The 27,234-nt window shown below is 46.9% G+C and overlaps 1 protein-coding gene across 1 annotated transcript in view; it reads right to left on the reverse strand.

The window, feature by feature from the left end:
• pdzd8 (PDZ domain containing 8) overlaps window positions 1–26,910 on the reverse strand; it is a gene marked incomplete in the record, with an annotated part of 31,093 nt that extends 4,183 nt beyond the window's left edge. Inside the window, 4 exon segments of the mRNA NM_001078826.1 lie at window positions 4,432–4,449; window positions 14,532–14,543; window positions 14,624–14,750; window positions 26,127–26,910. Coding sequence (NP_001072294.1) covers window positions 4,432–4,449; window positions 14,532–14,543; window positions 14,624–14,750; window positions 26,127–26,857 — 888 coding nt within the window.
• Window positions 26,911–27,234: the final 324 nt, after the last annotated feature.

The raw sequence follows: 27,234 nt of genomic DNA on the forward strand, positions 1-27,234 counted from the left end.
TCCCTTATAATACATGAGTGATACTCAGAGTTCCCTGTATAACTCAGCCTGCAGCCTTGTGCCTTTATATGGGGGGCACAGAACCCCTCAGTGACTGCTAATATCCTTACCATTTACAGTAGGGGGTACATTAGCTGCTTGTTGCACTTGTGTGAAGCTGGTTAGTTCCCCTGATACTGTTACTGCCTGGGTAGGAGAAGATATGAAGACAAGTGGGACGGAGCAGCGGTTAAAGTGACAGCGCACACATACAGGGGAATAGCCTTGGGGCAATGGATTGTGCAGACACAATGAACTGACAGTAGCCATGACAGGCCGGCTGGAAGATGTGACGGCTGAATGATTACTGATTGGCTGACGGGGCAGAAGGAAGGGGTTGAGTAACACAGGGCAGAGGCAGAGGAGAATGGAAGCATATGAGAAGCAGCAGCACATACATTGGAGCTGGCAGTGCCCACAGGCACCGGGCAGCACTATTTATAGCGACACACAGGCACCAACAACTAATTGGATCAAACACAACCTAAGTTTTTTGAAAAATAAACATAATTTCAAGCAACTTTGCATGCTGTCTGGAAGCTGTGGGGAGAAGTTGTTACATTTTGTAACATCAGTGTTTTAGTCCCTCCTCCCCTGCCAGAATTTCAAATGATGCAGAAAGAGAATAACTGTTTTGCAGCTGGATTTCAGCATATAAACATGGGATTTATTCCTACTGGGTTTAGATCCCAATGCAGCCCCGGAGAGGAACAATCAACCTTCCTAATATCTGCCCGACTTTTGGCAAAGTACTGGCCAAGCGGGCCCCATACACAGGCCAATAGGGAGCAAGTTGCCGGCGTTTATCAGCCCAACTATATCTCTTACTAAGAGACACAAAGAGGAGCTTTCCAGCCAGCTGCTTCCATTCTACTTCATTGGCTTTAGGTGAAGCGACTCCTGACAGACTGGCCGGCCAATGGCCGCGGTGAGTGATGGCTAAACACACAGTAGCGACTGGGCCGGAAGCCATAAGCGGATAAATTGCCAGTCACGAGGCGTTTCCTGTAATTAGAATAATAAGAAGCCAGACAGCAGCAGCTGCCATAACGAGCACCTCCCAGCACCAGAGACTGCACTGCTGGTACCGACTCCGTACGGAAGGAACAATAGTATTTAGAAATGCATTCAGCTGCCTCGTGTTGAAGAGACTCTCAGGGATGTCTCTAAAGGGACAGCAACCAGGGGTGACTGCCCTTGGATACCAGACAGCAGCAGGAATCCTATTGGTTAACAGGGATGTCTAACCTGCAGTCTCCATTGTGGCATCATCTACCTGCTGAGGCATTGCCCCCCCAGATCTGCCCCCCAGACTACACCCAGATCTGCCCCCCAGACTCCCCCTGGACCCAGCAGGAAGTTTCCCTTAGCCCCACAGTTGTGTATTGGCTACAAAGACATTACTACTCCTTAGTAGCTTCCTAGGGAGTAACTAGAATATCCAACAGAAGCTACATATTGGGGTCTCAACCAGATGTGCCCTACCCACAGGCATCACTAAGGGGGTAATATGGCCAGGGACACCCCCATTTCCTCCCTAATGATTGTGAGATATAAGCTCAGTAAGCCAGGCCGCCATCTTGGATTTGATACACAAGTCCGATACATTGCTCTGTATTAATTCTGGGGCAGTATTTTGTAAAGATGTAGTTCCCCTTTACATTAACCTTTAGTAGGTTATAGAATGGCCAATTCTAAGCAACTTTTTAATTGGTCTTAATTATAGTTTAATTATTTGCCTTCTTCTGACTCTTTGCAGCTTTCAAATGGGGGTCACTGACCCCGGCAGCCAAACCCTATTGCTCTGTGAGGCTCCAGGTTTATTGTTACTTTTTATTCCTTATCTTTCTATTCAGCCCCTCCCCTATTCATATACCAGCCTCTCATTGAAACCACTCCCTGGTTACCAAGGAAATTTGAACCCTAGCAACCAGATAACTGCTGATATTCCAAACTGGAGAGCTGCTGCAGAAAAAGTGAAATAGTTAAGAAACCACAAATAATAAAAAATGAAGACCAATTGCAAATTGTCTCAGAATATTATGCTCTATGTGGTTTAACTCAAAGATGTACAACTCCTTTTTGGGGGTGTATATAAGAAAGGGGAGTGGCAGTGAGCTACTACCCTGTTGCCCTCAGTAGCCTTTGGCACCCAAGGGGCCCCGGGAGCGGAAAGGCCATAAATTCCATGGAACAAAAGGTGCTCGTGACAGAAGGAGACAAACTGAAGAGCAAATCAATAGAAGAGAAGCAAAAGGAGGAAAACATTGTATGAGCCGGGGAGACGAGAAGGCAATTAGCGCTTGATTGTGGGCTGCTGCCGGACGCGGGGGGACAAACGCCGGGCGCAATTACACCGAGCAATATGAGCAGGGGCTGAAGAGAGGCCCTATATTGATATGTAATCAGAGCGCCCTTGGCCAAATGATTCCTCAATAAGAGCCGGGGGCCCGAGAGCAGCCTCTTCAGCACTCACAGGTCTGGGGCACAGAGATACCTAGTGGTAGCCCACCCCTGCCTGCCAGAAACCCACCCCTTCACTGCCAGGCCGGCTCTATTCTGCATCACAAGTGTGAAGAGCTGGGGGTCTATACTGTCCCGTCTTAAAGGGGAATTCCGGCTTCTGAACCACAATGTGTTAAAGAGCTCCCCTATCCCTGTAATCTGTTCCTTCCAACAGTAGGAATAAATCCCATTTATAGGCTGAAATCCAGCTGCAAAACAGTTCTTCTCTTTCTGCATCATTTGAAATCCAGGGACTAAAACACTGATGTTACATATTGTAACAACTTCTCCCCAGCTTACAGACAGCATGCAGGAACTACATAACCCACAATGCATTGCACTGGGATGTTCCTTTCCTTATTGACATCACGTGTGCAGCAGGGGATTGTGGGATTGGGAGGATGCCGGCTGAGGACAGGCGACTACTGTTACATTTTGTCTCCGTGGGGACTCGGGCGGGTAAGGCGTCTCCGTGGGGACTCGGGCGGGTAAGGCGTCTCCGTGGGGACTCTGAACTGAGCCCCAGACAACACAGAAACCCCTAATATCCCCATCACTGCAATCTGTTCCTTCAAACAGTAGGAATAAATCCCATTTATATGCTGAAATCCAGCTGCAAACACAGTTCTTCCCTTTCTGCATCATTTGAAATCCTGGCAGGGGAGGAGGGACTAAAACACTGATGTTACAAATTGTAACAACTTCTCCACAGCTTCCAGAGCGCACACAGGAACTACATAACCCACAATGCATTGCACTGGGATGTTCCTTTCCTTATTGACATCACGCCTCCGCGGGGGGGGGCTCGGGGCAGGTAAGGCGCCTCCGCAGGAACAGATTACAGGGATATTAGGGGTTTCTGTGTGGGGGCTCTTTAACACATTTTGGTTGGGAAGTCAAAGTTCCCCTTTAAACTACATTGTGCTGAGAAGAAGCAGGCCCAGAAGCCAGACTTGGGTTTGTCTGACAGAAGGCACATAATGAGGTTTCCAAGAAAGCGAATGAGAGTCTGAGGAGGAGGAGGAGGAGAAGGGAGGCTGAAGTGTCAGCGGGAGCCGGATGTGAATCTAATTACCCGGCTCTAGGAAATGTCAGCGCCTCGTGCCGCACATCCAGGGACGCACAAAACCAATCTATTTTCCCTTCTGAGCAAAATGGCAGGACTCAAATTGCCTCCGCGCGAGGCTGCGCCCGTGTTGATGAAAACAAAACGTTGCCCAATTATGAAGAATTACGGAGACATTTGGAATAATAAAAAACAAAAAAAAATGTAATTACGGCGGTTAAATAAAGGGAAAGGCGAGACGTCGCAGCCGGTGTTTGAGGGGCTGGATAATGTGCAGGGCTGGCGACGTGCCTTCTGCTCCGAGAGAGCAATTTAGTTCACCGCGCCGGCGCTGGCTCTCGCACAAGTGTTCCTACATACACCCTCCCCTTCAGCCTCCTATTAGCGCTCAGTGGGCCATTTTGCCACAGTCCCACTCCAAACAAAATGATCTGTATTGATCCTGCAGCCCGACGGCCAGAGGAGAGACTAGACCCTTATTGTTATTATCATCCTGTATTTATTGCTGCTCAGGGAAAGGGGGCCGGCTACTGATTGGGGCTTATTTATAAGCACTGGGCGAAAGCACAATATTGACCAATGAGTGATTGGCTTTCTTCTAGCTAGCTGCAGGTTGAACAATGAAAGCAAACATTTGATTGGATGCCATGGGTTACTGCCCAGTGTTTATAAATGAGCCCCACTGTATACTAGTGTAGCCTACATATAGGTTGGAAAGCAAGGGCAGAACTCCATTGCCGTTTCCCCAAGTGGCTAAACTACAGCTCTACCTGCCCCAGAGGGGCTGCTGGGGGCCACCACCGACCCGAGCTTTATATTGGGCTTGTGGGGCTCAGCTCTTTGGACCCTTCTGTATTTCCAGGGCCTGTTTTTAATCCATTCATGTGAAAGGGGATCTCAAAGCAAAAACAGTTTGTTGTATAACGAAAGGAAAAATAACTTTCAAATATAAATGTAAAGATGGCTAAAAAGATCCCCGATTTGGGCACCAAGGGGTAGGTGATATCGACTAATCCGATTGGATCCCAGCGGCTGGAATACAGGCCGACAGGACCAACGAGCCGATACGGTCATTGCTCTGATGAGATTTTTAAACCTGTCCAATCACCATCAGAATGATTTTGTGCCAGATAATGGTAAGTTAGACTAATAGGGATGCCCTGGGCTCGGGCGGGTCAAGCTTCTCCGCAGGAACGGCCTGGGCGGGTCAAGCGCCTCCGCAGGGACGGCTTGGGCGGGTCAAGCCTCTCCGTAGGGACGGCCTGTGCGGGTAAAGTGTCTTCGCAGGGACGGCTCGGGCGGGTAAAGCTTCTCTGTAGGGACGGCTCGGGCGGGTAAAGCGTCTCCGCAGGGACGTCTGGGGTGGGTAAAGTGTCTCCGTAGGGACGGCTCGGGCGGGTAAAGCTTCTCTGTAGTGGCTCGGGCAGATAAAGCTTCTCCGTAGGGATGTGCGGGCCGGCCCCATCTTGGCACAACTTTTTCGGGTCGCGGGTGGGTTCAGGTTGAGCTCCTCCGCCTGCAACCACCGCCAGCTTCCGCCTCTTTGATTTATAAGTGCGCGTACGCCTCGCCCCTTTTGTGACATCGGTGGGCGGGTCTATAAATAGAGGGGAATACGCCCGCTCTGTTGCCTTCAGCTGCCTTCTGTTACATGGTTTCCAAAGTGAGAAAGAGAAACTGGCAGAGAGAAACTGGCAGAGAGATGCTGCTTTCAATAGCAAATTTGATTTACAAAACTTCATAAACATTATACACAATTACAAAACATTTTAAGCTGGACATTCCCTTTATTCCCCAATACAGACAATTCCTTGAGAGGGTCGATCCGTCACTTTGCATTTCCGGAGACATTGCCATATGTATAATTTCCCAATGGAGAAGCCCATTAGAGCGTGTTTGCTGCGCTACCATCAGGCCGGCAAGATATCAGGCAGGGAATAAGGGGTTAAACGAGGCTGAAGGCCCAGAAGGAAGTGCTGGCCCGGCGGCCCCGGCAGAATACCATATGTCAGATCAATTTGCTTATGGTTATAGGGCAGGTGTCGCTGGCAGCGAGCGGAGCAGTGGGGCCGTGTCACTTCCACTCACATGTTATTTCCATGGGATTCGCCCGGGGGCCGAGCTTTACAGTCTCGCATCAGTTAAAATGTACAATATTTAACCCAATTCGTCTGTTGAAAGAAGCTTCTACATTAATCAGCACCTACCTACCTACCTACCTACCTACCAGGCAGGGTAACTACTGGTTTAACCTATCACTGTAACCTGTTCCTGCAAACAGTAGGAGTAAATCCCATTTATAGGCTGAAATCCAACTGCAAACAGTTCTTCTCTTTCTGCATCATTTGAAATCCTGGCAGGGGAGGAGGGACTAAAACACTGATGTTACAAATTGTAACAACTTCCCCACAGCTTACAGACAGCATGCAGGAACTACATAACCCACAATGCATTGCACTGGGATGTTCCTTTCCTTATTGTGCAGCAGGGGATTGTGGGATTGGCAGGGTGTAGGCTGAAGGCAGGTGACTACTGTTTTTATTTGAGTCAAAAAGTAGTCAGATAAGTAGGGAAACAGGGGGCGGGGCTTAGGGGAACTGTCCGAAACCATATTATTACATCATGAAAAGGCTGCATATTTCATTGGTGTATATTGCAAAGTTGTGTTTGGGTGGAGTTTCCCTTTAAAACAAACAAATATTCTCTTTATCATTCCATTCAGGAGACCCCCCCCCCTCCCACACAACTGCCCCCCAAGCCCCAATGCGCTGGGTGTGGGAAGCGGGGAATATAAAGTGAACGCACGGCCTGTTTATGCTCTGGGAATGGGGGCCGCGCAGCAGGTTGTTATGGAGACGTTTTGCCCCTTTTTGATCTCACTCCCATTTGTGACGATCCCCTTTGTTGTGGGGTAATAACCCGGCTCATTGATCTGCGGCGCAATGAGATCCGGCAGCTATCCAGGGCGCGTCGTCTCAACGCCGGAAGTCGCTTTTATTAGTAATAAAAAAGATAAGAGCCGGGAGTTTATTGAGTAGAACAGGCGCAGGGCAAATACACAGAGCAGCGGCCAACGTCCCAGAGTAGGGAGATTGTATTCTCAAATAACCCAATTATTCCCAGCGGCGACTTTCTGGCAATAACAGCGGCTACTGATAATGGGAAAAGGCACGCTGGGTAATAATAATAGGAAATGACTATTTATTTCTATAGGTGCTAAAGGTACATGGGCAGATTTGTGTCCTTCGGGCCGATTGGGCGGCTTATCTGCCCGTCTATGGGCTCCCCCAATCCGATGGGCCAACATCCGGCCTACAATTGGGCAGATCTCGATTGGGTAGGTTTGATTTTCCCGTCGGACGGGGGGGGCGGCATCGGCTTGTTCAACCATTCCTCGGGCCAACGGCACCTATACCCGCCATTGTAATCCGAGCGTTGGGCCCTCTAGCCCAATATCGGCCACCTTAGGGGGCATATTCGTAGAAGATTCCCTCGTTTGGATCTTACCGTGTATGGCCATCATTGAGTTAACCTTTGATGATGTAGAGAGTAATATTCTGAGACAATTTGCAATTGGTCTTCATTTTTTATTATTTGTAGTTTTTTAGTTATTTCAGTTTCAGTTCAGCAGCTCTCTATTTTGGCGTTTCAGCAGCTATTTGGTTGCTAGGGTCCAAGTTACCTTGGTAACCAGGGAGTGGCTTGGATATGAATAGGGAAAGGGGCTGAATGGAAAGATAAGTAATAAAAAGTAACAATAACAATAAAACTGTTAGATTTTTGGTTGCCGGGGTCAGTGACCCCCATTTGAAAGCTGCAAAGAGTCAGAAGAAGGCGGCAAATAATTCAAAAACTATAAAAAAATGAATAATGAAGACCAATTGCAAAGCTGCTAGGAATAGGGTATTCTATAACTGACTAACAGTTAACTTTAATGTGAAGCACCCGGTAGAAACACAAAATGAACGGATATTGGGGAGTTGATAAGAATTTCTCTCTCTCTCAGAAGTATTTTCAGGTGAAGTTCCCCTTTAATCCTCCCCTACAAAAGCCTCAGCCCCGGGGAAAGGGGAGAGAAACCCCCCGCGGACAGAGGGGCCTCGGAATTGAATAAGGAATTGTCAGACTGCGGAATAACTGTGTTAGGCTATTGATTTCCAATGGTGCCGTGCCAGCGAGTAGAAACACAGCAAATAAACGTCAGCTCTGTGGCCCGTGCCCTTTGCCAGCTGCTCTCTCTGCGTAACGATCTGTGCTTTAAAGGCCTTTAATTATCCAGATAATTTGCAAAGCAGCATTTGTTTAGGGGTTTTTTTTTTTCTTCAAGATGTCGGCATTTAAAGGTCTAATTTTAGCCATTAGATTTAGCCTGAGATTCCAAGGGGAAGTAAACCCTCTCTGTATGATTTCCCCACTAAATTATTATTATTATTAACAGAGATAAAACATAACTCCCTACCCTCAGGCTGCCTGTGTCAATTCCCTATGGCTGGGTATTACTGTATGAAATAATCCCTAATCCATCGCAGGAACGCGGCGCTCCTAACGATCCAAGCCGATAATTATATATATTTATTATATAGAGAGAGATTGATTGCCTTTTGATATATAAAATATAATAACAGGAAGGAAAGGCACCCAATTATACCAACATCAAAAACTGAACTTGCCCCCCGGCGCCTGCATTGTTATAGGCAACTGAGATAATTATCAGTTATAAACATTATCTGGGCAACAGGGAGGGGTAACAGGGTGCAAAGTATGAAATAGTATCAACTGTATATTATATAGGCACAGTGTAACCCCCATATCCTATACACACAGTAACTGTATAATATATAGGCACAGTGTAACCCCCATATCCTATACACACAGTAACTGTATAATATATAGGCACAGTGTAACCCCCATATCCTATACACACAGTAACTGTATAAATATATAGGCACAGTGTAACCCCCATATCCTATACACACAGTAACTGTATAATATATAGGCACGGCGTAACCCCATACCCTATACACACAGTAACTGTATAATATATAGGCACAGTGTAACCCCCATATCCTATACACACAGTAACTGTATAATATATAGGCACAGTGTAACCCCCATATCCTATACACACAGTAACTGTATAATATATAGGCACAGTGTAACCCCCATATCCTATACACACAGTAACTGTATAATATATAGGCACAGTGTAACCCCCATATCCTATACACACAGTAACTGTATAATATATAGGCACAGTGTAACCCCCATATCCTATACACACAGTAACTGTATAATATATAGGCACAGTGTAACCCCATATCCTATACACACAGTAACTGTATAATATATAGGCACAGTGTAACCCCCATATCCTATACACACAGTAACTGTATAATATATAGGCACAGTGTAACCCCCATATCCTATACACACAGTAACTGTATAATATATAGGCACAGCGTAACCCCATATCCTATACACACAGTAACTGTATAATATATAGGCACAGCGTAACCCCCATATCCTATACACACAGTAACTGTATAATATATAGGCACAGTCGTACCCCCATATCCTATACACACTACAGTACTGTATAATATATAGGCCCACAGTGTAACCCCCATATCCTATACACTACAGTAACTGTATAATATATAGCCAACAGCGTAACCCCCGATATCCATACACACAGTAACTGTTAATATATATAGGCACAGTGTAACCCCATATCCTATACCACAGTAACTGTATAATATATAGGCACGGGCGTACCCCATATCCTATACACACACGTAACTGTATAATATATAGGCACGTTGTAACCCCCCATATCCTATACCACAGTAACTGTATAATATATAGGCACGGCGTAACCCCCATAATCCTATACCACAGTAAACTGTATCAATATATAGGCACGGCGTAACCCCCATATCCTATACACACATGTAACTGTATAATATATAGTGCACAGTGTACCCCCATATCCTATACACACAGTAACTGTATATATTATAGGCCAGTGGTAACCACCATATCCCTATTACCACAGTAACTGTATCATATATAGGCACAGTGTTAACCCCCATATCCTATACCACCAGTAACTGTATTAATCATATAGGCCCCCCCACCCGATTAGGCCAGTGTAACCCCCATATCCCTATAGCACACAGTAACTGTATAAATATAAGGACAGTGTAACCCCATATCCCTTACACCAGTAACTTATAATATAGGCACCGTGTAACCCCGATATCCTATACACACAGTACTGTATAAATATAGGCACGTGTAACCCCCATATCCTATACACACAGTAACTGTATAATATATAGGCACGGTGTAACCCCCATATCCTATACACACAGTAACTGTATAATATATAGCACGCGTAACCCCATATCCTATACACACAGTAACTGTATAATATATAGGCACAGTGTAACCCCATATCCTTACACATTAACTGTCTATATATAGCACAGTTTAACCCCCATTCCTTACCACAGAACGTATAATATATTAGGCCACAGTGTAACCCCATATCCTTACACACAGTACGTAATTTAGCAACAGGTAACCCCATATCCTTCAACGTACCTGTAATTATGGTACAGGACCCCCATATCTATACAACATAACTGTTTATATAGGACGTGTACCCCCATATCTATCAACGTAACTGATAAATATAGGACAGGTAACCCATATCCTATACACACATAACGTATATATATAGTGTAACCCCATATCCCTATCTCTCGTTACCACAAAATCATTAATAAAAAATCTTACCTGCGTGACTACAAATCAATCTACTATACATGTTTCACGACGAAGCTTTGCACTCACCAACAAATCCTCTCCACCCACAATCCAGACTAGCAACATTGTATTCGCGCATCAACACCACCTCATCCAATAGAACCAGGAGATCTATAACCCTATTTGGTGAGACGAGCAGTGACGCATTGTCCACACTCCACCCCACAGCCAGTGACAATACCTCCAGCACCATCAGCCCACATTTAACGAAAAACCATATCCTAATTAAGTTCCATAAATACCTCATATTTCTCTCCACTAAACATTATTTCCCTTAACCAGTCCGCCGTCGCTAACCGCATCATCCCCGCTGCTCCCCCCCACCATACATACGAGATCCCTAATCCACAACCTACGCCCATGCGATAATTCGCCATCCCATGCATCCCTAGGTCCAATCTCCTTGCACTCCCAATGATGCGCAGCGACTCCGCACCTCCATGTACACCTGCATTCAATAATATCACCTGTTCTGTGGTTGTTCCTTATCCATATATACAACCCCAAAAATTCACCATTTTTCTTTAATCTCTAAGAACCGCTTAAGTATCATAACACCCCTCCCTTTAGATAAACCTACAATAAGCGTCCCCTTCAAGCCGTCTGCTCCCCACTCTTCAGTATCTTAACCATAATACTCGTACCAAATCCTTCCGTCTTCTTCTACCTTGCATCCAAGTATATGAATTCCTGATTTCTTTGATTTAACCCTAATTCACATTTTATTAATAATTACTGCCCAACTCTCCTTATCATATGAATTAATCATATACCTTTATGTACCGCAGCATTGATATTCCGTACTAACTACGTACCACTTATCTTAACCTTTGCAAGCCTACGAGATGAGATCCCTGACTGGTTCCCCGCCCAAATTTTTATATCTAACTTTGCAGCTACATTACTTATTACCTCTCGTATCTAATCTGTAACTTGTAGACATCTGATTTCTTACCTCTTACGGCACCATCCTCTCGACTAGCCAGGATGATGCTTTGTTCTGACCCTGAACTATGAGTACCCATCATATTGTAACCTTTGCACTGAAGTGTGGTTTGTCCGGTACCTGATATGCATGTTTCCCATTTCCTGTACACAAAAGAGCCGATCAACTTCAGCCCCAATCACCCAACACTTATCATACCCAGTAAGAAATAAAATGTTAAGACATATCTCGTTCTCGTAACTTGCAAAAAATCAATTCTATAAATACAACAATCTACAAGAATGAAACAGATGATCAAACAATCATATTGGTGTCTGTCTCTGCTCCTATCTACCATACATAACTACGAATATTAGTTTGATCTTTTACAACTCAAGAAATTGCACTAAACGCACCCATTTATTAGAAATTCCCTACTAGTAACCCCCCACTGTATATTTGGAAATGTACCCAACTACAAAATCAACATAACCACTCGCTTCCACTCAATTTGCTCCAAATTAACACCTCCCGATCTCAGTCTAAAATATGTCCGTCCCTAGATCGAACAATTTTGCTGATGAAGCCATTATTTCATAGATACTTCTAGCCGTCTTTCCCATTCTAATCCTAATGAATTTCATAATCTTGTAACGCAGTATCCCCAAACCATGGCCATGTATGTACAGTTCCTTCATATGTATGCAAAATGCAAAAAATCAATATCATGGAACTACTACTACCAGTAAACTATACATTATTATTCCTTCATTAAACAGATATTTGCTTGTATCAAGAAGTCTCCCTCTCCTCACCCATAACCACTTCATTTCTTAGCCAACTCCTCTGATCGCTGACTTACGCAACAAACACAAACATATTATTACCTAGACCGACATTCACCATGTCTATTTCTATGAAAGTCAGACCAAGAACCCTCTGTCCCTTACTTGATGACTGAACCCACTCTCTCCGCAAAATCTTCCCTTAACATTACAATAATATAACACCCGAACAAGAGAATGCAATCTGCTAGTCTCGGTGCATGTATCTTAGAACCATATCGACCTGTCAAATATGAATGGTCCAAAGTATTTTATTCATATAGCCCTCCCATAGCCAGTGGCCGCCCAGACATTCCACAAATAAACCACCGCACTTAATCTTTCCCTATGATACATTTATTTTCCTGTATGATCTCTCCAACACCTCGTGACTATATATCCTTTTAGGCGTCCTAAACAATACTTCCCACTGTGTCCCAGTACCGCTCCCAGGCAATAACTTCGAAAACCTAAATTAGTACTCACTTTTATAAAGTATCCCCCTACGATTGTGATACAAGTTCCAAGCGGCTAGTGATGGAGCAATAACATTTTATGCTCTTCCCCACAGCCTCTTCACTTACCACCTCGATACACACCAATCCCAATACATACAGATAAATACCCTAATTCGACTGGTGGATGACAAAAAGGATGGGCTCAGTTGGATTTCTTGTTGTGAATTACATGTCTTCCCTACCGCCACCAACCTTCCACAGCCCTTAAACCGATAAGGCCTCTTCTGATCCCTCAGCATGCTCTGTCTTTATACCCTCTCACTCAACCCAAACTGGGCAGTCTGCAATAAGCTTTCTGATATTCCTTTCTCGTCGGGCTCCTTAAGAAGGAACTGCTACTGTATGGCTCTATGGTTCTAGCGCCTTCACTCTACACCCATCATTGTGGGGTATAAATACCATGATAGGAGTGAATTTTTGCCACCCAATAAGCATTCAATGGCTGTAAATGACACAGACAGCTCCGTCACGCAATTTCTACAAGGAATGATTAATCAATATGAATCCCTAAAGATACTAGAACAGATTCCATTGGCAATGATGTGCCATCAAGCACGCAGCGGGGCTTTTAGTTAAAGTGTATCGGATCCATTGGCAAGAGAGCCGGGGTAATTAGCACCAATTCTCTTGTCATTCCCCGGAGCGACGAGCGAGCACAATGAAATTAGAATCATGTGGGAGTTATACCCAGTTGGGGTCATACCTCTTTATAAATATACCGGGCCTGGGGAGAAAATAATCTTAATGTATTTCCCCGCTGTCACTTCGCCAGCGGTTGGACCGTTTGTTAATCTTTAACGTTTTTTAGATCATTCTAAACATAAAACAGTAAGCGGTCTTATAGTAGCAGTAGGCTGCTCCGACCCAATAGGGGCAAAGCTATGAGGATTAGGAGGACAGCTTAGTTAATAGTAAATTTGGTGCAAAACTCCCCACCTATACCATAACCACAGGAAGTGCATCCTTTCCGATAACCTCAGAAAGCCATTACGCGGAAGCCATCCCACGCCATGAACAATAAGGCCCAGATGGAAAACGGTGGGCCAAACAACGGAGCCAACAAGAGATACCCGAGCAACCCGGAGTAAGGCTTGTCCGATAAAACAGCGCTGATCTAAACTAAAATGGGGTGGGGTGTGAATCCCGATGGGCAGACCGGAGATTCATGAAAGCCTCCAAACAGTGACCGACGTGTGCCAACTAGATATAATTACCCCTTGACAGACCACCATGGGTATAATGAAATGATGCCCGTCGCTTAATAAGAACATAACCTGTATGACCCAACTAAAAAATTATCCTTACGGGCGGATGGCAAAACCGGTAAAAGATTGATGTGGAGAAGTAACGAAGATGCCAAAAATGGAAAGACCCCTATCCTGGACATACCCGTGCCCAGCATTCAAACAAACAAAACAACTGAACCAATAACAAAAAAAACATAATGTATATGCCGTCAAAAACCAAAAGAAACCAGAAAAGCACACCCGTCACGCCGAAAACAACGAAACAGATGACTCGCAGACGACCCTCAATACCCAACCCACACCCCCCCCCCCCCACCACACCAAACCCAACAACAACCCCACCCAAACATCACACAGCCCAAGAAATCCCACCACCACCACCCACCACTGCCGCATGACCCCAACCCAACACACCCCACAACCCAACTCACACCACATCCCAAGCTTGGAAATCACAAAGCACAGAGAAACACAACCGGTACTGGCCGGCAATCACTGCCAGGGAACCTTAAACCAACCCCATCAAAGCTAAGCTCCTCCCCTGGGAGGTCCAGCTCTCTTTGATTGGTCACATTCAAATACCAGAAGAGGACTAATGTATCCTGGAGAAATAGCTGGATTTGGGTTATTATAATGATCCAGTTCAGAAAGAAGATGAAGCCCCCCTACCTGCTGCACTCTGTCACAGAGACCTTCAAGCGCCCCTCGGTTAATCCCATGTCCTGTAAGAAGAGGGAGCGCTCCTCCAAATCCGTCTCGGGCGGCTGCACTTGTATTGGGAAGAATGGTTTGTACCTAGAGAGAAGGAACAAACAGGTCAGCCCCAAATATACGTTACTATACAGTCAAGTTCTTAGTAACAACACTGCCCAAGGATTCTAACCCACCCCCCATCATAGCCTGTACAGAGAATCCCTATGTGCCATAGTTTTATGGTATCTCTCTGTACAGGCTATGAGCAAACTTAGGGGGCTGTTCCTGCTGAATTGTGTTTAGTACAGGGGGAATCCCTATGCTGGCATTTCTCATTACTTTACACAGCTCAGGACCTTTCCATCCCAATGGGACCAGTGCAGTTTTTTCCTGTTTTTATATTTAACACAAGGTACCCAAAAAGCTGCTTTCTCCACCCATTTTGAGAGCGGCACAGTTCCCATCAGTATTACGCACAGCAGAGCTTTATTAATGGGCCCCTTATTTCCCCTTTAATGTTGCACTATGAAATGGAAAACACATTACCCCCCCCCCCCCCCAGCCATGTCAGCACACTCTGATCTCACCCCCCCGTGTCACATATGAATGATGTCACTGGCACGGTGATCTAATGCCATAGGCATGCCTTGTTGTACTTACAGCCGCCGGGGGGGCCACTCACACCTGGGACTCACATTGGATAAAGGGCTGTGCGGGGAAGAGCATGGATTTAGTGGGAGAAATATCTCATCTGTGGGAGGAATGGGAGTATATATATCTCCAGTGCAGAATCTGCCACCCCACGGCATGGCGGCATCGAAACCAGTGTAGTCTGTATCAGATTAAACAATCAGCCCTGTAGCATCAGATGAACCTCGATTTCCGCTTATTTTTGATGATTTCCCACGGCCCCTAAGCTTCTCCCCAGCAGACCAGAGCCCACTGAGCATGTGCAGTGCCACCGACACACAACAAGATGGGGGGCTGCTGGGGTCAAATTTAAAGGCCTGGGTCATTAATGTGATAGGGCTGCTGAACAGCTGGGCTGGTACAGTAAGTACAGTATAATAAAGGGGAGGTCCACCTTTAGGTTAACATTTAGTATGTTATAGAATGGCCAATTGTAAGCAACTTTTTAGTAGGTCTTCATTATTTTGTATAGTTTTTAAATGATTTGCCTTTCAAATGGGGGTCACTGACCCCGGCAGCCAAACTCTATTGCTCTGTGAGGCTCCAGTTTTATTGTTATTGTTACTTTTTATTCCTTATCTTTCTATTGAGCCCCTCTATTCAAATACCAGTCTCCCATTCAAACCTCTCCCTGGTTGCTAAGGTAATTTGGGCCATAGCAACCAGATAGATGCTATAATTCCAAAACGGAGAGCTGTTAAAAAATTAAACAAATACAAATAAATAATGAAGACCAATTGCAAATATCATAGTCACAAATGCAGCCGCTTTATACTACATTTCTCCGTACAAATCTGGAGAATAACTGACGTTGGAGTTTTTTTGGCTCCATAAGCAAAACTTTGTTGGCAATTACTGGCAATATGGGTTTTACCCTGCACTAAGCACAATCGGGCAGGAACGTTATGTTCTAATGCAGGAATACGCGCTGTAAATAGGAACATTTGGATATTTTTTTTCAATAAAAAATGCACAATTTTCTGTTATTTATATTAAGGGAAAACTACTTTAATTAAGATTTTATTCCCTTTACAAGTGTTTGTAATGAACCCCCATATACAACTAACCCCAAATGGTACCCTTACATTTGCCCCACACCTGGGCTGACTGGGCAATCTTTTTAATTGCCTCCCATCCCCAACCTTAGGGTTCCAGCCCCCCCTCCAGACTCAGGGGCCCAGGGGCCGTGATTCCCAAAACTGGGAATGGGGCTGGGGGGGGGGGGTTCTAATAACACAGGAAAACTGCCCCCTAAATCAGTTTAAAGTCAACCAACCTCAAATACCACCCCCCCGTTGGTAGAAGCTTCCAGCCCATAGCAACCCTTTGTGAATGAGTCGGATGTCACCGTGGGTGGGTGGGGGGGGACCGGTGCCTCTATAATCCACACAGAGGTCAGAGCAACTCCCCGCAGCCCCGTACAAAGCATTAGCCGGGTATTACATACGCACATGGCTTGTGATCTTCTCAAAGAGTCACTGTCACACAGTCTCTAAGCCACGTGTGGCCCCGGGGGGGGGCACTTACCTAACAAATGCCCTGCAGGCTCAGTGAACTCGCCAATATGTAAAAATGATACGTAAAATAAAGTAGAAATTCAATTTGTCTTTACAGTCAGACCATATAAATTAATAATTGGATGGAGAAAACCATGGCTGCCAGGAGTCCTGCACCCATCCGTCATTGTGACAGGCCCAGCAGCGCTGCAGAACTACAGCTCTCACACACAGAGCCTATATCCAGCTTTCTACTGTTTGGATTGGTGGCACCGAAATAGGTCTGAGCAGTGTCAAACTGGAACACTATGGATTTCTTTGGTCCACTGAAATTATTAAATGTTATTAATACAGGTATGGGAAACTAGTTATCCAGAAAGTTCCGAAATACGGAAATGCCATCTCCCATAGACTCCATTATACGCAAATAATTCAGATTTTTAAAAATAATTTCTTTTTGCTCGGTAATAATAAAACAGTACCTGTACTTGATCCCAACTAAGATATAATTACCCCTTATTGGGGGCAGAACAGTCCTATTGGGTTTATTTAATGGTTAAATGATTCCCTTTTCTCTGTAATAATAAAACAGTACCTGTACTTGATCCCAACTAAGATATAATTACCCCTTATTGGGGCAGAACAGCCCTATTGGGTTTATTTAATGGTTAAATGATTCCCTTTTCTCTGTAATAATAAAACAGTACCTGTACTTGATCCCAACTAAGATATAATTACCCCTTATTGGGGGCAGAACAGCCCTATTGGGTTTATTTAATGGTTAAATGATTCCCTTTTCTCTGTAATAATAAAACAGTACCTGTACTTGATCCCAACTAAGATATAATTACCCCTTATTGGGGCAGAACAGCCCTATTGGGTTTATTTAATGGTTAAATGATTCCCTTTTCTCTGTAATAATAAAACAGTACCTGTAATTGATCCCAACTAAGATATAATTACCCCTTATTGGGGCAGAACAGCCCTATTGGGTTTATTTAATGGTTAAATGATTCCCTTTTCTCTGTAATAATAAAACAGTACCTGTACTTGATCCCAACTAAGATATAATTACCCCTTATTGGGGCAGAACAGCCCTATTGGGTTTATTTAATGGTTAAATGATTCCCTTTTCTCTGTAATAATAAAACAGTACCTGTACTTGATCCCAACTAAGATATAATTACCCCTTATTGGGGCAGAACAGCCCTATTGGGTTTATTTAATGGTTAAATGATTCCCTTTTCTCTGTAATAATAAAACAGTACCTGTAATTGATCCCAACTAAGATATAATTACCCCTTATTGGGGCAGAACAGCCCTATTGGGTTTATTTAATGGTTAAATGATTCCCTTTTCTCTGTAATAATAAAACAGTACCTGTACTTGATCCCAACTAAGATATAATTACCCCTTATTGGGGGCAGAACAGTCCTATTGGGTTTATTTAATGGTTAAATGATTCCCTTTTCTCTGTAATAATAAAACAGTACCTGTACTTGATCCCAACTAAGATATAATTACCCCTTATTGGGGGCAGAACAGCCCTATTGGGTTTATTTAATGGTTAAATGATTCCCTTTTCTCTGTAATAATAAAACAGTACCTGTACTTGATCCCAACTAAGATATAATTACCCCTTATTGGGGGCAGAACAGTCCTATATCCGACTCTTTTCTGCCTTTAAATGGGGGTCGTATTGCAAATTCCAAATAAGTGCCTGGTTGCTAAGGTTACTTGCACCCTAGCAACCGGATTTTGAAAATTCTGAAGTGGAGAGCTGCCATATAAGTAGCTAAATCATTCATAAATGAAGACCAACTGCAAAGTGTCTCAGAATATCGCTCTCTACAGCATACTAAAAGTTAATTTAAAGCTACACTACCCTAAAAGCTGTCGGACAAAGGATCTCTCCCTGCCTTTAGAGAGGCTTATGGCGGCACCCTTGGCACAGATTTATACTTTTTGGCTCGGGTGCAGCCATTAAATATTTTGCTATTGACTCATGGTACTTAAAACCGTCACTGGGAGGAGTCACATGTTCCTAATTATCGCCGTGCCAACACAAACAGGACCCGGACGCGCACCTTAGATTAAACACATGATTTTGCCATCGCTGGGGGAAGATTTATTATTTTTGTCAGGAGTATATCCATATGAATACACGGGTATGCTTCAGAACTACAACTCCCATCATGCACTGGGCACCCTGCCTTTTCCTTTCATCTTCTGATGATCCAAATCAAGTCATCTGTTTTGCAGAAACCTCCATGTTTGCGCCAGATTGTGCATTAGGAGGGAATCAACAAGAGCTGTCAGACTTTATTACTCCCCAGTGCCAAGTAACGGAGCAACGCACCTAAATTATTCACGCCGGATTATTATATACACGAACGCAGCGTTTGGATCAGCGGGTTACAGATGGGCGGCCCAGTAGGGTGTCACAGAGTAATCAAATCGGTAATCAGAAGACGAGGCAATGTTACTGATATTAATCCAAACAGCTGCCCAGAGTCCCCTACAGTGGGCATAGAGGGTCTCATTGTAAAACATGAGTATGCTCTGTTATACAGATAGCTAGAATCTCAGCCATAAAGCAGGGCAGGACTGCTGCTTACAATGGGGGGGCAGATAGGATCTGTGCCACTGTGACAGAATGCTCTGTTATACAGATAGCTAGAATCTCAGCCATAAAGCAGGGCAGAACTGCTGCTTACAATGGGGGGATCAGATAGGATCTGTGCCACTGTGACAGAATGCTCTGTTATACAGATAGCTAGAATCTCAGCCATAAAGCAGGGCAGGACTGCTGCTTACAATGGGGGGATCAGATAGGATCTGTGCCACTGTGACAGAATGCTCTGTTATACAGATAGCTAGAATCTCAGCCATAAAGCAGGGCAGGACTGCTGCTTACAATGGGGGGGTCAGATAGGATCTGTGCCACTGTGACAGAATGCTCTGTTATACAGATAGCTAGAATCTCAGCCATAAAGCAGGGCAGGACTGCTGCTTACAATGGGGGGGGGGATCAGATAGGATCTGTGCCACTGTGACAGAATGCTCTGTTATACAGATAGCTATAATCTCAGCCATAAAGCAGGGCAGGACTGCTGCTTACAATGGGGGGATCAGATAGGATCTGTGCCACTGTGACAGAATGCTCTGTTATACAGATAGCTAGAATCTCAGCCATAAAGCAGGGCAGGACTGCTGCTTACAATGGGGGGGGGATCAGATAGGATCTGTGCCACTGTGACAGAATGCTCTGTTATACAGATAGCTAGAATCTTAGCCATAAAGCAGGGCAGGACTGCTGCTTACAATGGGGGGGATCAGATAGGATCTGTGCCACTGTGACAGAATGCTCTGTTATACAGATAGCTAGAATCTCAGCCATAAAGCAGGGCAGGACTGCTGTTATACAGATCTGGCCATGTCAGTGTGTGCTAATACCTCACTAAATCCTACAAAAGACTGACTGGCTACAAAGTTTATAAGTCGTTTCGTATTTGCTAAAACAACGTGCAGGCCTGGGAGACAGCCAGTATGAGGGAATTAATAATTAACTCCTGGGCCTACGCGCCGGCCTAGAAAAACAATGAGCAAAGCAAGTAAAGTCGCTGCATTACAATCTCCTTCCCTGGGATTATACAAGAATTTAGTCACATTTTCAATCTCGCTCGGAGCTGCCGGACTGAACCCACAAGTATCCGACACTGAAACCCGACTTCCCCCTCTGCAGATTCGCTTTCTGGGAATTGAGCAATTTGGCCGTTTCTTTGTTTTCTTGCCTCGTATCTTGGTATCATCTCAGGCCTGAGTGACTGCAACAAAATCTATATGTAGTGGCGTCATATATATATATATATATAACTATAAACCCAGTGAGAATGAGGAATGAATGGATATTGGGGAGTTGTATCAGGAGTCAGAACCAGCAGTGCAGGGAAGGGAAAGGGACAGACACAGTGACAGTTACACATAACTATAAACCCAGTGAGAATGAGGGATGAATGGATATTGGGGAGTTGTATCAGGAGTCAGAACCAGCAGTGCAGGGAAGGGAAAGGGACAGACACAGTGACAGTTACACATAACTATAAACCCAGTGAGAATGAGGAATGAATGGATATTGGGGAGTTGTATCAGGAGTCAGAACCAGCAGTGCAGGGAAGGGAAAGGGACAGACACAGTGACAGTTACACATAACTATAAACCCAGTGAGAATGAGGAATGAATGGATATTGGGGAGTTGTATCAGGAGTCAGAACCAGCAGTGCAGGGAAGGGAAAGGGACAGACACAGTGACAGTTACACATAACTATAAACCCAGTGAGAATGAGGAATGAATGGATATTGGGGAGTTGTATCAGGAGTCAGAACCAGCAGTGCAGGGAAGGGAAAGGGACAGGGACAGTGACAGTTACACATAACTATAAACCCAGTGAGAATGAGGAATGAATGGATATTGGGGAGTTGTATCAGGAGTCAGAACCAGCAGTGCAGGGAAGGGAAAGGGACAGACACAGTGACAGTTACACATAACTATAAACCCAGTGAGAATGAGGAATGAATGGATATTGGGGAGTTGTATCAGGAGTCAGAACCAGCAGTGCAGGGAAGGGAAAGGGACAGACACAGTGACAGTTACACATAACTATAAACCCAGTGAGAATGAGGAATGAATGGATATTGGGGAGTTGTATCAGGAGTCAGAACCAGCAGAGAAGAGAAAGTGACTTATCCAAGAAAAGGCAGAGTTTGGGGGGCGCAGATGAAGACATAATGGGGTATACTAAGGTAAATCAGGGAAGTGGCCTAAAACATACATTTTCTGGTTGCTAATACTGTCCTGCATCCTCCCAATCCCACAATCCCCTGCTGCCCACATGAAGTCAATAAGGAAAGGAACATCCCAGTGCAGTGCATTGTGGGTTATGTAGTTCCTGCATGCTGTCTGTAAGCTGTGGGGAAGTTGTTACAATATGTAACACCAGTGTTTTAGTCCCTCCTCCCCTGCCAGGATTTCAAATGAAGCAAATTTTGCAGCTGGATTTCAGCATATAAAAATGTTATTTATTCCTACTGTTTGAAGAAACAGATTACAGTATATCAGGGTTCGGTGTTTAACACATTTTGGTTCAGAAGCCGTAGTTCCCCTTTAATTTGGCAGCTCTGTCCCAGCACTAATCTCCGGCAGAAAATAGCCCCGGTTTGTTATCTGCTATTACCAACCATCTGCTGTGGCTCCGGTTATACAAGCAGTGAGCAGGATTAGGGACAAAGTTTCCAGAACTGTATTTGCTTTCTTTATCCAAGGACAGTCGTTGGGTGGAGTTCCCCTTTAAACTGAGGAGCCAGGGAATGCTGGGGATGAAACAGAACGCCAGGCCCGTATCTATGCGTATCTATAGCGTGGGGATGAATATTAATCCCGGCTGCCGGTGACCTTGCACAATACAGGGAAGCTTAAAGGGCCGGGCTTTACACAGCGGCCAATGCGGTTCTGGTTCTGATACTCTGCGGGCACAAACTACTAAATGGGTTTTGAAGCAGATTCTGCAAAAAGTCCAGGCCGATCAGCCGAAATGAATCCTGGATTTGGTGCAATAAGAAGCTTTTTTGTACATCATTAGTGATGGCAGGTTGTGGGCAGATCGTGGGCCTCCCTCTCTGCCTCATCTTAAAGGGGCAATATAAACCTGGGGGCAGTAGCGGCTGAATAAAGGGGCAACTGCTGACCCTACTATGTCTATTGTTGTGCCTATGGGCAGCTTATTTGTTGCACTAAATGGGGCAGAACAATGACATGAAAAGGACTTTTGTTGGAAAAGTCTATTATGGAGGGTTCTAGTCACTGTTACACCCCCTCTGCAATGAACTCCTCCCTATCTGTAAGCCTGAAACACTGGCAGCAGTTGCTTATACAGCTCTACACCCCTCACGATTACAGGGCAGGTAATAAGGGTAGTTAGGGTAGTAATGGTGCAAATAAAACATTAAATGTGTGGTGGTTCACCTTTTAGTACGTTATAGAATGGCCTATTATAAGCAACGTTTCAATTGGTCTTCATTATTTATTTCTTATAGTTTTTGAACTATTTGTCTTCATCTTTGAACTCTTTGAAATGGGGGTCACTGACCCCGGCAGCTAAAAAAATGATTTTTCTGTGAGGCTCCAGTTTTATTGTTACTTTTATCATTTGTTTTTCTATTTAGCCCCTCTCCTATTCATATACCAGTCTCTCATTCAAACCACTTCCTGGTTGCTAAAAGAATTTGGACCCTAGCAACCAGATAGCTGCTGAACAAACAGTGAAATAACTAAAAACCAGAAGTAATAAAAAATGAAGGTCAAGTGCTAATTGTTTCAAATATTACTCTGTAAATCATAGTAAAAGTTAACTCAAACGTGACCTGTGCTCTGATAATCTTCAGTCACACTTTACTGCTGCGCTGCAAGTTGGAGTGATATCACCCCCCCCCTCACCCCCAGCAGCCGATCAGCAGAACAATGGGAAGGGAGCAAGATAGCAGCTCCCAGTAGGTATCAGAATAGCACTCAATAGTAAGAAATCCAATACAAAGAATTATGGCAGGAGCGCATGCGCTCCTGCCATAATTCTTTGTATGCGTTTGGGACCCAGTCAAAGGGGTGACTTGAGGAGGAGCAGCAGGAACACACAGAGTTTTCGTCACTTTCTTCACTGACTCTATATCATTAATCACAAAGCGCTGAGGACACGGTATTGTATTTACCACACTAGACCTTTTGATAGTAAGAAATCCAAGTCTGGCTTGGGACTCCTCCAGTTACATGGGAGTAGGAGAAACAATAGGTTAGCTGAAAGCAGTTCTAATGTGTAGCGCTGGCTCCTTCTGAAAGCTCAGACTCAGGCACACTTTACTGCTGCGCCCGGAGTGCTCTCTGGAACGCCCGGAGTGCTCTCTGGAACGCCCGGAGTGCTCTCTGGAACGCCCGGAGTGCTCTCTGGAACGCCCGGAGTGCTCTCTGGAACGCCCGGAGTGCTCTCTGGAACGCCCGGAGTGCTCTCTGGAACGCCCGGAGTGCTCTCTGGAACGCCCGGAGTGCTCTCTGGAACGCCCGGAGTGCTCTCTGGAACGCCCGGAGTGCTCTCTGGAACGCCCGGAGTGCTCTCTGGAACGCCCGGAGTGCCCTCTGGAACGCCCGGAGTGCCCTCTGGAACGCCCGGAGTGCCCTCTGGAACGCCCGGAGTGCCCTCTGGAACGCCCGGAGTGCCCTCTGGAACGCCCGGAGTGCCCTCTGGAACGCCCGGAGTGCCCTCTGGAACGCCCGGAGTGCCCTCTGGAACGCCCGGAGTGCCCTCTGGAACGCCCGGAGTGCCCTCTGGAACGCCCGGAGTGCCCTCTGGAACGCCCGGAGTACTCGGACTGCTCTGCAGGGCAGAGTGACAGGTACACACAGAAGGTTGCAGACAAGTCACAATGAAATATTTAAGCAATGCTACACGACTAGTTTGGGATGCTCAGTCCGTCACTGGGTGCAACCAGTTCTGTTTACACTGGAGCCGGCACTGGGCAGGGAACCCTACTGATCATTCAGCTTGGCAGGGCCCGGATAGGAGTGCAATTTGGCACATTCTGGATCCACCTAGTGCCCCAGCTATGTGCCAGGGTGCCAGGCTGTCTGTCAGGGAGTTTGTTCAGCAAAATCAGCCGCACATTTACCTACATGTACAAACAGGTGAGTCCGACACTGACAGGGTCTGAAGTACCTCCCAGGGCAGGGTGTACCCCAAGGATCCCCCCCAGTACCTGATCTTGTAGTTGGGCAGGGTGTACCCCAAGGATCCCCCCCAGTACCTGATCTTGTAGTTGGGCAGGGTGTACCCCAAGGATCCCCCCAGTACCTGATCTTGTAGTTGGGCAGGGTGTACCCCAGGGCCCCCCAGTACCTGATCTTGTAGTTGGGCAGGGTGTACCCCAAGGATCCCCCCAGTACCTGATCTTGTAGTTGGGCAGGGTGTACCCCAGGGCCCCCCAGTACCTGATCTTGTAGTTGGGCAGGGTGTACCCCAAGGATCCCCCCAGTACCTGATCTTGTAGTTGGGCAGGGTGTACCCCAAGGATCCCCCCCAGTACCTGATCTTGTAGTTGGGCAGGGTGTGCCCCAGGGCCCCCCAGTACCTGATCTTGTAGTTGGGCAGGGTGTACCCCAGGGCCCCCCAGTACCTGATCTTGTAGTTGGGCAGGGTGTACCCCAGGGCCCCCCCAGTACCTGATCTTGTAGTTGGGCAGGGTGTGCCCCAGGGCCCCCCAGTACCTGATCTTGTAGTTGGGCAGGGTGTACCCCAGGGCCCCCCAGTACCTGATCTTGTAGTTGGGCAGGTGTACCCCAGGGCCCCCAGTACCTGATCTTGTAGTTGGCAGGGTGCCCCAGGGCCCCCAGTACCTGATCTTGTAGTTGGGCAGGGTGTACCCCAGGGCCCCCCAGTACCTGATTTGTAGTTGGGCAGGGTGTACCCCAGGGCCCCCCAGTACCGTGATCTTGTAGTTTGGGCAGGGTGTACCCGCAAGGGCCCCCCAGTACCTGATCTTGTAGTTGGGGCAGGGTGTACCCCAGGGCCCCCCAGTACCTGATCTTGTAGTTGGGCAGGGTGTACCCAGGCCCCCCAGTACCTGATCTTGTAGTTGGGCAGGGTGTACCCAGGGCCCCCAGACTGCCTTGTATTGGGCAGGGTGTACCCAGGGCCCCCCAGTACCTGATCTTGTAGTTGGGCAGGGTGTACCCAAGGATCCCCCCAGTACCTGATCTTGTAGTTGGGCAGGGTGTACCCAGGGCCCCCCAGTACCTGATCTTGTAGTTGGGCAGGGTGTACCCCAGGGCCCCCCAGTACCTGATCTTGTAGTTGGGCAGGGTGTACCCCCAGGGCCCCCATGTACCTGATCTTGTAGTTGGGCAGGGTGTACCCAAGGATCCCCCCCAGTACCTGATCTTGTAGTTGGGCAGGGTGTACCCCAGGGCCCCCGCAGTACCTGAATCTTGTAGTTGGGCAGGGTGTACCCCAGGGCCCCCCAGTACCTGATCTTGTAGTTGGGCAGGGTGTACCCCAGGGCCCCCCAGTACCTGATCTTGTAGTTGGGCAGGGTGTACCCCAGGGCCCCCCAGTACCTGATCTTGTAGTTGGGCAGGGTGTACCCCAGGGCCCCCCAGTACCTGATCTTGTAGTTGGGCAGGGTGTACCCCAGGGCCCCCCAGTACCTGATCTTGTAGTTGGGCAGGGTGTACCCCAGGGCCCCCCAGTACCTGATCTTGTAGTTGGGCAGGGTGTGCTTTCGCTTGATGACCTTCTTTAGCTGGGTGACGATGATGGAGGTGAGTTGGGGCATGGGGCGACCCTCGAACTGGGACTGTACGTGGAAGTCGATGGTGGGGTCGGGCAGGAAGCAGAAGGCCCAGTGAGGGAAGGGCAGGCGGGAGAAGACGAGGCGCAGGCGGCCAATCACCCGGCCCAGGCGGACGGACAGGGAGGCGGACTTGCCGAACACCAGCTCCACATCTATGGCCAGGCGGCAGCCCCCGCTGTACTCCATCTCCATCTCGAACTGCAGCTCGTCGGGCAGGGGCTCCCCGGGGGCGCTGAGGAGCCGGACGGAGCGGAAGACCGGCAGCGCCTCCCCCAGGGAGATGTCCCTCAGGCTCAGGCCCTCCAGCAGGCGGCCCGCCGTGCGGCTCTGTAGCAGCTCCTCCAGCTCCACTCGGATCTTCTTGCTGAGCCAGCGGCGGAGCAGCGCCGTGTCCCGGAGTTCGCGGAACAGGAAGAGGAAGATGGTGTTTAGGAACTGGCAACTCTCCGCCGCCGGCCCCCCCGGCTCTGCCTTCAGGTAGTCCCGCAGGGAGGCGTCGGGCTGTACGGGCCGGGGCGGGGGGGGCCGGGCTAGGGGTTCGGGGCGGCGGTGGCGGAACAGCAGGAGAAGCTGCAGGAGGAGAGTCAGGAGACAGCCCGCCAAGGCGGACACCAGCGCCGCGTACACCATCGCCTCCCTCACTGCCCGGCGCTCATCTGGCCGCTGTCTGGGAAACCGGCTCCTCGCCTGCCCATTGGCCAACGCTGGGGGCGGGGCTACACCAGGACGAGGCGCTCACAGCTGTCAAACTCGATCGGGAAGTTGTCGCCTGTTCCGCGCTTCCGCTTCCGGCAACATGGCGGCTTTCCGGCAACTCGGCGGCTGCTTATTCCATTGCGGTTCTGTAGCGGATAATTGCAAGGTTTGGCTGCCCGCCACACGTCCCGTTTGTACCGGGGGAGGGCGGGGCTCGGCTGCGCTGTACAGGCGCTACTTTCCTACATAGGCGCTACTTTCCTACATAGGCGCTACTTTCCTACATAGGCGCTACTTTCCTACGTAGGCGC

Source organism: Xenopus tropicalis, chromosome 7 (genome assembly GCF_000004195.4).
Source record: "Xenopus tropicalis strain Nigerian chromosome 7, UCB_Xtro_10.0, whole genome shotgun sequence".
In the NCBI taxonomy this organism is placed as follows: Eukaryota; Metazoa; Chordata; class Amphibia; order Anura; family Pipidae; genus Xenopus; species Xenopus tropicalis.